Genomic DNA, 12,421 nt, shown 5'->3' with positions numbered 1-12,421 from the left:
TTATTATTAAGATATGGGATGTAAAAGCCTGAAATAAAGACTATATTATTATTATATTATTATTATTATAATAACATTTAAAAACGTCAAAGAATAGCGTCGTAGCAATACCGTAGCGCGTAGCATATTCGTAGCGGTCTACGGCTATACTACGAGCATAAAGCTACGAAGATGCTACGAAATTGCTACGGTAATCGTAGTGGCCAAATCTCGGCTCTAGCACTCATTTTAATTGCGGTATATAGACCTCAGTCGGTGTCATCGAGTCAAACTCGGCACTCAGCAATATTGTTGATATGTAGGGTAGGGAGAAACACAAAGAAATGTCACTTCTTTTTCCTTGACTTTCTTAACACCTATCATTTTTGCCTACGGCTGTGTCTTCGTAGCAGCGTTGCGATATAAGTTAATTTTACCTTTTTTTCTTTTGTCTATTCAAAGATTAAGCTATACAGGGTGTTAGGTAAATGGGTATATGAGCCGACACTAGCCCATGTTAACATGGGCATATAAATGGTATGGTGAAGTCAGAAAATTGATATCTTCATTTCAATTATTTTAATTTTCATACAAATCGGATTTTATCAAATTTATTTTGTATGAAAATTAAAAAAATTAAAATAATGATATCAAATTTCTGACTTCACCATACCATTTATATGGCTAGTGTCGGCTTATATACCCATTTACCTAACACCCTGTATAGAGTATGAAATTAAGAGAGTTTTTTGTATTGTGGTCATTGGTTTGGGAAATTTTAAAGTCACATGATGAGATTTTTTGTCTGTTTGGTATAAAGTACGAGTACAAGGCTAGCTGGCGCGTGTAGATTGCTAGACAAAGTAGTTCTGTTGTTTATATTTAAAGCAAACTGAGGCATATCTATATATATAAAAGAAAGTCGTGTTAGTTACTTCGCTTATAACTCAAGAACGGCTGAACCGATTTAGCTGAAAATTGTCAGGGAGGTAGTTTAGAGCCAGGAGATGGACATAGGATACTTTTTATCCCGTTCGAAATTAAAAAAAAAAGTCTGCTTATTTATTGCCATTAAGGCGGAACAAAGTTCGCCGGGTCAGCTAGTTGAAAAATAAATGCAAACGCCAATCCCGCCGCGGCACAGGTTCTAATCGGCGGGCGGAAGTGGCGCGGCCGCCGGCAAATAACTTCCGCGTGCGCCTGCAACCAGATGTAGTTTACCGGGTCACACGTCACATGACTCTGACACTGTGCCGTGGAAATGTGAGGTGAAAATGACGCACGGACTTGGAACTCCTTTTATGTTCCGTACTTAATAGTGTGTAATATAAAATTCGAATGTTCTAATCGAAAAGTGTGCAATGGTTTAACATCTATTTGGATTGTTTAAAGATAGCTTCCTAGTGATAAGACCGGATCAGTTGTGCCGTTTTAATTTAAATTGAGTTGAAGAATTCTTCTTTCTTTCTTATTGCTACGAGTATAATGTATAAAACCTCATGAGTCAATTTCGTTAAGACAGACAGTTTAGGCTATTTTTCGCTAAATAATTTGAACATGCTTCAGTATTTTCCAAAACCTAAGTAAAATACTTCCTTCCTTTGCATATATTTTTCAATTTATTTAAAACTGGTACCTATGTTGGTCTTATATTGGCACCTTAACTAATAACATAGTGTAACATCCAGCCAGCTGAGCATTCCTAAACTCTCAACTAGACCGAACTCGACGAGACAATTAAAAGGGACGAGATTTAACCTCTTACCTACGGGAGGCACCTATAGTTGCCTAGTCAAAAGTCACTTCTCAATACGGGTGGCATCTATTGTTATTTTGGCAAAGCCAAATAATAGCCTAAATCACGGTTTACGACAAAAAAACAATAAAATTGCAAATTAAGTGTAAAATGCGCTTGTAATTATGAAACTACATTAGTTGCAGAATATAATATTCCAAATTTCAATACCGTAAGTCTCATACTTTTTAAAATATCTTGATGTAAAGTGGAGCAAACAATTTTATAGGTTAAAATACCCCGTATTGAGAGGCGACTTTGGGTTTCCAAGGGCCCGTAGGTAAAGGGTTAAAAAGTGAAGCGTCCTTTCGCCTACAGAGAGCGAGTCGCGAGCGAGCCCGCTCCACGCTAGCGCACGCGCGACGACACTCCGACCGCCGCCGCCGCCGCGGCCGCCCGCGCTCGCCAAAGGCGCAGAGATCGCGCCCGCGATAATACGCGATGCTATCGAACTTGTGAACTCGGCGATGGATCCCGTGGCGGGTAGTTGAACGGTAAGCAGCTCAATCCGTTTTAATGCTTTCATTTAACCTTTAGTATACAAATCTGGTGCAACTTTGTGTTCTAAAGTGCAGTGAAGTGATTAAAGACATTAAAACTTTCAATTTGAGCGCGCATCGAGTTGGAACAACTCGCTTTGGACCTGATGGCGTCTTGAACCTGCTTACGGGAGTACGTGTCTCCACGGAATCCATTAAAACAATAGAACTGAAACACCTATGTTCTATTGTTCGAGTTATACTCCTCTATTATAAATCAATTTCCGCTAGACATTGGCATAAATAAACCTCATAGGTTTGATTGCCTTTAACCCAAATAAGAAGAACTTGACGATGGTGGTGCTGGTAGCTGCGAGGTTGCGGTGAGCGCGCGATGCGCCGCTTGGCGCGCGCCCCCACCGCGCGATGAGCGCGCGTCGCACGCTTCGCGCGCGCGCCTCTCGCCAACACGCGCACAGATTCGCGCTTCTCGTGCTGCCCGTTGTACTCACTATCGCTCAAATACGGTAAGTCTTAGCAACACTTCGAAAGTGGACCCGTAGAAAGTTTGTTGGCAGGAAAAAGTGCATAAAACTATTGTTGCATTAGATTTTTTAATTAACAACATTAGAATATAATCCTATCTTTGAGTTTATAAACTTTTTGTTATCGAACAATTTGGCAGCTTTAAAATTAGTAACTTTTAAAAGTTAGATATTTGATAAGTGTAAGGTGACGCAAACGTTTTTACAACACCTTAGTTTGTTAACGGGGTCATAGAAGTGGCCACATCGTGAATTCCAAAACATTTGAAACTTAAACAGGCATTTGATGGCTCGGTAGCGCTAACCGCGACCGAATATTTGCCGCTCGCAAAGACATGCCGTCGGCCGTCGGCAAACGGCATCGAAGTAAATTCCCTACTGGCATAACTTGTAACATTATCTCGTTACACTATGCATACTTTGTTAAATTATAAATTCTGTCGATGACAAAGTAAATTTTCTGGTTGGTCCGAATAACTAAGTAGTTTAAGTAGAGCAAACATAGGAAAGTATCAGTCATTAGCTTTTTAAGTTTCACACTCAGAGAAAAACTATCTTACATTGTAATATGTCTCATTACCCTATTCATATTAACATAACCACGACCCTAATGAATGAATACATCTGTAAATAAGTAGGTACGAGCAAGAATTTATTTAGTAAATTCATGGCATGTATAAGTAATTTCAATTTGCAATAAATAAGGCTGACAAACATTGCAACATTGATATTTCCGTTACAGTGATACATTGTGTAGTCTTATTGGAGTTTTAACCGTTTTTAACAACATTACATGAGAACATAAAAGTTTCAATTATTGATTTAATTTGATTTATACCATAAACAATAGAAAGCTAAATTCTATTATTTAGTAAATAAATTAATACTAATAGTAAAAATTTTGTCGCAGGGGCGAGCGTTTGTCAGCCGTCGATCGGCTCGAAAACGTCACGCATACCGTAACACGTATATTGGACGGCTACGACATCCGCTTACGGCCTAATTTCGGAGGTAAGTAAAACAAAATTGCGTTGTATTCTATGTGAATACAAATGCAGATTAGGTAATCAAAACTCTTGAGTTAGGACATTAGCATAACTTTTATATGTTTATGAATGAAGACAGAGCCACACATTTTACATGTAGGGTGATATGACTATTCGGTAAAAGTCATTGTGTAAACTAAAAATCAATTATGTTAGCCCAACTTTAAATGACAGTATGTATTAGATATAAAAGTTACAAAAAAGTTTCAGAGCTAAATCACAAAGTTTCCTGCAAAATGTATAATTCATTCTGCAATGCAAGAATGAATTTTATTATACATTTGTTTTCAGGTAGATGACGTAAGTTTCCGTTCTAACCTAATTTCAGTAATAATTATGTAGCTAAAACTTAGTTTCAACCCATCTACTTATGAAACATCGCTGTCAGTAAATAAACATTAGACGTCGCACTAAATACACATGAGCAAATGTTATTGCAGAGGCGGATATATTCCGAGAAGCACGTGATACGTGGCACTGCACGTTATTGCAATCCTTGAACCATAAAGATCCAATATTGTATCGAATTTAGTAGGCAAACAAGATTCGTCAGCGGTTCACTTGGATGCATAAAATATTATTGGTTTCAGGCGACCCTCTGTACGTTGGCATGGATCTGACGATCGCAAGTTTTGATGCGATATCAGAGGTTAATATGGTAAGTTGTTGCTGACTAGGTTAACAAAATCTAGTGAAATGTTTTGAAGATTATTTTTGTAGAGTTCAGCAAAAACTTGATTTGGCAGATTAGAAAGCACACAACTTCCTTACTATCAGTCAATTTCATGTTATTTGTATATCACGCTTTTCCGGCACATCTACTCAAGTCGAGATCTAAGCATGATGGATGAAAACATAGTCACGTCCCAAATCACCGACCTTGGGGGTGCTTGAGTCCCCGGGGGATGTTTTCGGGTCATATCAAGGACCGCTCGAGCAGGTCGTCCATCGTAATTCATTAAGCTTTTAATAGCATCGGAAAGAGAGCAAGGCCGTCACTTGACACACATCGAGTCGCCGGTGCCCGGGGGCGGAGTGCTGACTCGCCAATCGATGGTCGCCTTTACTTTGCGCCGCCACTCGCCGCCTCCGGATCTGAGGTCGCCGCCCACTTACCCATTACTATGTACTCACGGTATAACTATATGCACGTATTCTAATACATGTACATAATAAACTTGTAACCATTTACCATCCATCCGTCTGATGTCTTACTCGCACGTGTTCTTATTTTACGGTAAACTGTTTTGACATTGGTTTTGACGACAATAACATGGGATATCAGATCTATCTTTCTTATAATTTATCACGTAAAAGCTTTCTTCAAAATGTATAATGGCTGTTTTCGGTTGAGATGTCTAAAAACCACGCCTCTTTCAGGATTACACAATAACGCTTTATCTGAATCAGTACTGGAAAGATGAAAGGTTGGCCTTCGGTCTGCCGGATGAGGTCCTGACTTTATCGGGGGACTTCGCCGACAAGATTTGGGTGCCAGATACGTTTTTTGCTAATGACAAAAATAGGTCAGTTCAACTTTACTTTATTTACTATAATAAAAGTGTAATTTAATACTATTGCTGACAGTTTTTAGTTATTTTGGTGGGAAGTCTGTCAATATAATTCTGGTACTTGGACACAGCTGATTTGCACAGTGGTGAGAACTCGGTCACGCTGTGACTCTACTATGATTGTAGCTCGGTTCGATACCTGCACAACACAACCATTTTGTGAATGAACAATGTATCTACAACATAATATCTGTATTTTAGATTAATATTCTATGTAGGATTAAGTAATTATGTTATTTACAAACAAAATTAAAAGCAAAGTACTAACCTTGTTTGGTTTAGGACTATACAGTGCTGTATAAAATGGCACTTAATATTATTGACAAAAGTTTCATTTTAGCTTCCTCCACGACGTGACGGAGCGCAACAAACTGGTGCGACTTGGCGGCGACGGGAGCATCACCTACGGCATGCGCTTCACAGCCACCCTGGCCTGCATGATGGACCTCCACTACTACCCGCTGGACAGCCAGAACTGCACCGTCGAGATTGAAAGCTGTGTGACTCTTAACTTGTAACACGAGGCCGCTTCCGCTTCGCTTGGCCCGACTACACCAACATACGGCAGAGCATTGCACTCATGCACCATTATCCATTGGAGTTTATGTGACCTTGACATACATTACCACCACCAGCGAGAGATGGTTGATAGTGAACTGTTTTATTTGCCCTGCAGCCCACAGCCCTAATATGTATAAGATGTGGTATCAGCTCAATCAGAATGAAGGTGCTCTGAAGTACAGACCCATTCTTTTTTTTTGGAGAATTAGGTTGAGGTCAAATCGAGAGAGTACGAAGTCTAACAACTTACAGGGCAGATCTGTAGTTTGAATCATCCTAGACAGCATCTCACTTAACATGAGGAGGCCTAAGATGAGCGCCGTGATAACTTTTATCGACGTCAAAATGTATGGGCAAAATCGATAAAATGGCATGACAACCGCTTATCGCGGCGCGCATCTACAGGTGCGATTGTGGTCAAATATCTGCCTTGTTCTGCATTTAAAAACTAGTAGTATGAAAGTTGACCTACTGATCTAAATAAACAGTTTAAAATGTGTAAATAATAATGTATGTCAGGGGCATATCTTCATAAATGACATTGATATTTTCTTACTTTGACATTACCAGGCCGAGCTTCTGCGATGCTTCGCTCGCTCGAGATCAACAAAGGCCGCCAGCCACTACATAAAAATGGAAATTAAATATTGCATATTCACTGCAATCGGTATTATACACAGACGCTTCGCTCTCCTGGAACTCAACGTTTAACATTTCGTAACCATGTTAGCATTTTACACATGCACGTAATAAACACATTCGCTTTAAAAGCCCTTTCATAAATTACCTTAATCTCATTAATTACCACATTTTACTGCTTTAGATGTTTTCCTCCCCATATCAATTGCTAGTTGATTAATATTTTACGTTTCAAATACTAAACAAATATAAGTACTATGGATTGGCCATTAATTGAACACACAAATTAAACAGAATTCCAACAAAAATAAACACACAAAAACTTGAACAAATAAAAAATAGGGCTGTTACACATTTATAAAGGCTGGATTGGTACCGTCTCGTCACTTTTGTCAAAATGTAAAATCAAGCTGTGAGGCGTTTCCGTTCCATTGCCGAGTCGTTACGTAGGTGTTCGTAAAGGACAAAGCACACTTATCAACCTAGAAACGGATCATAGCTGTATCAACTCGAGGCGGTCAGTATTCTTTAAACGCCTCGCCTCCCGGTTGACAGAACGCGAAAGGCGATACGGCGGCCCTTTTCGGGTTGATAAGTGTGCTATGGCCTAACAGACATAAACCAGCATTCTAACGTGAGTCATACCTACAGATGGGTACACGGTGTCCGACGTGGTCATGTACTGGAAGGAAACACCGGTGCGGGGCGTGGAGGACGCGGAGCTTCCGCAGTTCACTATACTGGGACACGAGACTAATGACAGAAAGGTATACGTGAGTTTGTGTGCGATCGATTGAAATCGAAGTTTTTGTATGCTGACTATACATATAACTTAACTTAGATACTTTTGTTGTTATAACGTCTGAGGAAGTTGGAGGTGCAGTTTCCATCCATTTTGTTAAATTTACTCTGTATGTCACTGTTAGCTTACAACGAGCTTATGCTGTATGTAGTAAAATATAAGATAGTACCAAAAAGGTGCGCATTAGAGCAGGGGTAATTAACAAAGTAACGTTAGCATTGAACAAAATTTTTCATATACATCAATTCTTATGTTGACGCTACAGCGCTTGATCGACCGATCAAATGTCGGAGGTCAGCATTCCCTCGCTGCATAGAGCTTTGTCCGACAAAATTGCCGATCGCCGATACTAGAAGTGTTGAGTGCACGAGTGCTCTTACCAGGGGCAGTTTCACAGAGCTGACACTTTTCAGGAGAAATTGGCGACGGGCGTATATCAGCGGCTGTCGCTGAGCTTCAAGCTACGAAGGAACATCGGCTATTTCGTATTCCAGACTTATTTACCGAGTATACTTATCGTGATGCTCTCGTGGGTGTCTTTCTGGATAAACCACGAGGCTACTTCAGCCAGAGTTGCTTTAGGTAAGCTTTGAGAGTCGTGGAAATTAAGTAGTTATCAGAGTGATAGCTTTATAAAAATATGTAAAACAGTATGTGCAGTATCTATCTAAGATACAACAAATCTAAGTATCTCTTTACATTTGTTTTTATTTTATTGGAAAACACAACAGATGAGCCATTTATAATCTATAGCATTATATGGTGTTGAACAAGAAAGTAATCCTTTAGATTTGTTTGTTTGCCGAGAACTTTTGCTAGTGTTCGATTCTTTAACTGGCGGTTATTTTCATCGATGTAGAGAAACCGCGCAAGTCACCAGCGCGACTTCGCGATACTATTTCAAACGTAAACAGATATTAAAAGTATATTTCACTCCTGCAGGCATAACCACAGTGCTAACGATGACGACGATTAGCACGGGAGTTCGAAGCAGCCTTCCTCGTATCTCCTACGTGAAGGCGATCGACATCTACTTAGTGATGTGCTTCGTGTTTGTATTCGCTGCGTTACTCGAGTACGCCGCAGTAAACTACACGTACTGGGGCGCGCGGGCCAGGAAACGTGCGAAGTTAAAGAATCGCGAGCAGATGTCTACTAGCACGAGTGTGGAGAAGGACTTGAAGTGTTCTACGGGTGAGGTTTTGTTATGATTACAAATATTATGATACACAAAAAATATGTATGACCAAGTTATAAGATCGCAATCAATAAATTACCATGTAGAGATTAATATACAGGGTGGAATTTTGTAATGCCACCTGGAGGGAAAGTACTGTTAATATTGTAGATAGAAAAATTTTCTCAAAGAAAACATTCCTTTATTTTTGAAAAGCAATAGAACTGCATTCAAAGATTTCCAAAAATTTGCTTGCTACACCTGGGAATCGAACCAACTAAAATCTGTTAAAAATTACACCCTGTATTTTTATTGCATCGATCGTTAGGGTCAAGTATAAGGATGAAATCTCTCTAACAAACTTGATAAATCAAATGAAAGGAAATCCATAAAATCTTAAATTATTTTAATCATGTACTACAGAAATTTGTATGGTATGATAGTGAATTTTCGAAAAGTTTTCGAAAATCTATGAATGCAGTTCCCTTTCTTTTCAAAAATAAAGGAAGGTTTTCTTTCAGTAAAATTTTCTATCTGCAGTATTAAGAGTACTTTCCCTCCAGGTGGCATTACAAAATTCCACCCTGTATACTTGAGTGATTTAACAAATCATAATTTGAAAGTTAATCACAAAATAACCCAAGGGCGGTTTTCTGACTTACTTTTCTGGTTATTTCTATGCGAATTCTGCAATACAACCGTTATTCAAATTATTATTTTATGGCTGTATGTAGTAGGTACTCTTAAATAAATCTATTCAAAGATGCTTTCTAACTTCATTCAGTTAATTACTAATTTCTATTTTCCTCCAGGCTCACGGTCTCCTGAAGAGATCATAGCCCTCCGAGAGTGCACAAGCAGCGCTGGGCGAGTGTCCCCACTGCTGGGACTGCGCTCGAAGCCGCTGCCCGCGACCACGGGGGCGCCACCCTCGCTCCGCATCCAGCGGGACCACACTCATCTGCGGTACCGCACGCGGCCGCATTCCAGAACTTCCAAAAGTTTGTATTCCAAATTCTCAACCCTTTGATATAACCTACTACTGCTTTTATGGTAATCAGTTAAAACTGACTTTTAAGAACGTTGTAAACGGAACCTCATAAGAAAAAAGTAATTTTTGCTTGTTGAAGTTTCACCAGTTAGTCAATGATCAGTTTCCCGTATTATGAAAACTTTTTTTTCTGTTTATATCGCCAGACTAATGATGGATGATCGAATTAAATAGTATCTTGTAAAGAAAGTTACATCAGAGTTTAAGTCCTTAGAATGTTATTCACAGGTAAAAACTGGTTTATATCTTATTTTATTTATATTATTTAATCATTGCTCTATGATTAATGTACTGACTAATGAACAGATGGCCAAATGTAAAAATTGATAAAATTGATTTAATTGTTTGAATTTAATTTGTTTGAAGATATTATTATTATACCTAATTATTAATTCTATCTTATGACTATATGTTGAAATAAATGACTTATTATTATTATATATTTCTGTTACAGACGGTTCTACAGGCAAGCCGAAAATGATCCACGCCCTGCGTCGTGGAGCCACTGTTATCAAAGCGTCCATGCCAAAAATTAGAGATGTTAATGTCATTGACACATATTCACGCGTGATCTTCCCTGTCTGCTTCCTCGTATTCAACGCGGTATACTGGGTCTTCTACATTATTGATTAATTATAAAAAAATAATAAAAATCACAGTGAGTTCGTGGCGTAAAGTATTAGAGCCAAATCCATTTCACGTCCCTAGTGGAAAATCAAAATACTATTATCACACAGTTGTAATTTTTTACTCTAAAAGGGGTTTCAAAAGCAGACATTAAGGACGATTCCCGTAACATATCCCACAAGAAAATAATTAGGAATAAAATTAACAAGGAGTACTTAGTAAAATAAATATTGACAATTATTAAGGCACGATCCATTCCAATAATTAATATATCTATATTTTAACAATAATTGCTATAAGATTCACAGCATTATGAAACAAAAACATAGAGAACATACAATACTATGTAAATTTTAAATCGAATTTTGTTGTTTAAGTACTTAAGTGTTCAGGAATGTAATGAGAAGTTCACATACAAAATAACATGATAAGAATTGGTGATTATTATTGTGATCGGAGAATACGTGCCAAAAGTGAGGCCAAAGTTCAATGTTAATACTTTAGTAGTGCTAAATGTCAGTAGATTAGCTCATTTGCATGTAACTAAACTGCCAATCACATTTTAATAAAGAGAGAATAAACGCAACAAAAGGGAAGCGAATGATTATTATGAATGCTTACACTCTACTATACTATACACTGTCCTATTAGGTATCGAATGATCTTCAAATAATCTATGTGTAATATTAATCGTGGAATAAAAAGTAATAATTATGGTGCAAACAAGTTCTAATACCAATTTACATTATAAATGTATTAAATTCAAACGAAGCATACTGACTTTCTCGGTCTAATTCTTTCATAGATATTGTATAAAATACTTGAATTTTTCTTTAGATAATAAATAACTAATTTAACATAACTGTAAAAAAGCGTTTTAAAGATATCAGAGAGCGAAATTTCATTTATCAAGAATGCGGAATATCAATCAATATATTGGTGAAATGTTTCAACCATTTATTTTATAAATGAAGAACTATAGTTGTTTAATCGTTGTAAATATCGATCAATCTTTATAGAATGAACGTATAGCATAAGTGATGATAACACGTAGTTGAATTGATGTTTATAATAGAGAAGATTGCAAGCCAATAGTTTAATTATATTACGAAAGAAAGTTGTAAAAATAAAGTTTATTATCAAAATTTTGTTTTACTTAAAACCTTATCCTGAAAGCCAGTAAATATTTTGAGATAAGACACTCAACAATCATAAGGTTCTACTCGTATAACATGTATAATATACGAAATATTAAATGGATAGAAAAGTTCAAAATTATTATCCCACAGAATTCCGCGACCCAATATTTTGATATACATAACTGCAACTACCTAGCTACACAAGATTTCTGGTGAACAGTGCATCCCTTCACGTAGAATAACTTAAGAAAGCGAAAGTTCCTCACATCGTAGCGCCATCTCTCCGCAAAGCGAAATTATCCCTCCGAGGCTTTTGTAAAAGCTCGAACCTGAGGTTTCAGCGATGCTTAACGTGATTTTCGCCATCTATCTCAGTTTGCCTCCAAGTCAATTTATGTCTGGCAAAATTACTTGCAACCGAACCTCTGAAATCTAACAGATAGAGAACGCAACCTTTTTCGTAAGATGTCGCTATGGAATGTTAATAATAAAAACAATTGAATATTTTTTTTGTTTTATAACATGCGGTATTAATCTATCTATGATCACACCGTATCTATTTGACGCATTATCAAAATCTATATTAGTGAATATTAGACTAAATGATTGCTACCTTTCAATAGAGAAGTATTAAAAATACAACGGTAACTAGTCATTTCGGGAATATTATAGAAATGTAGAGTTAACATTGAAATTTCATAAAAGCTACAAATTGGGTCCTAATTCATAGAAATCAAGAAGGTCCAACGAAACATTGAAATAATTAACGCAAAATTAATTTAGGACTACTCTTATAAAGAATCGAACTATATTTATAATCACTACATCTATTTTCATCAGGCGTTATTCAGAGTCACCGATACAATAAATGTAGGAGAGTGTTGAAAGGGATTTATATAGGAGCAAGGCTGGGGCGGCCGCGTCGCTCCATTCATCGATGAGGCGGCGGCTGCGCGGGGTGCGGGCGGCCGAGCGAGCTTCGCAGCCTTCATAGTACCGCTTGAGTCGCA

The 12,421-nt window shown here is 37.7% G+C and overlaps 1 protein-coding gene across 1 annotated transcript; it reads left to right on the top strand.

Moving 5' to 3' along the window:
- The first annotated feature begins 2,679 nt into the window (after positions 1-2,679).
- Positions 2,680-11,149, top strand: Lcch3 (Ligand-gated chloride channel homolog 3). Its single transcript, XM_028316101.1, has 10 exons — positions 2,680-2,780; positions 3,709-3,809; positions 4,435-4,502; positions 5,225-5,370; positions 5,756-5,913; positions 7,267-7,382; positions 7,831-7,999; positions 8,360-8,611; positions 9,407-9,595; positions 10,100-11,149. Exons 1-10 carry the CDS (start codon positions 2,680-2,682, stop codon positions 10,276-10,278), a joined length of 1,479 nt encoding a protein of 492 aa, XP_028171902.1. The 3' UTR covers positions 10,279-11,149.
- Positions 11,150-12,421: the final 1,272 nt, after the last annotated feature.

This window comes from Ostrinia furnacalis, unplaced genomic scaffold (genome assembly GCF_004193835.3).
Source record: "Ostrinia furnacalis isolate ACB-3 unplaced genomic scaffold, ASM419383v2 OfSCF5438, whole genome shotgun sequence".
NCBI lineage: Eukaryota > Metazoa > Arthropoda > Insecta > Lepidoptera > Crambidae > Ostrinia > Ostrinia furnacalis.
Note: the sequence above shows the minus strand (reverse complement) of the source record. Positions and strands in the feature narration are given on the sequence as shown.

Coding starts and splice junctions, on each gene's coding strand:
- Lcch3 (XM_028316101.1), top strand. CDS start 2,680: ATGAGCGCGCGTCGCACGCTTCGCGCGCGCGCCTCTCGCCAACACGCG. Junction 4,503..5,224: donor CGATATCAGAGGTTAATATG/GTAAGTTGTTGC, acceptor CGCCTCTTTCAG/GATTACACAATAACGCTTTA. Junction 8,000..8,359: donor TTCAGCCAGAGTTGCTTTAG/GTAAGCTTTGAG, acceptor TCACTCCTGCAG/GCATAACCACAGTGCTAACG.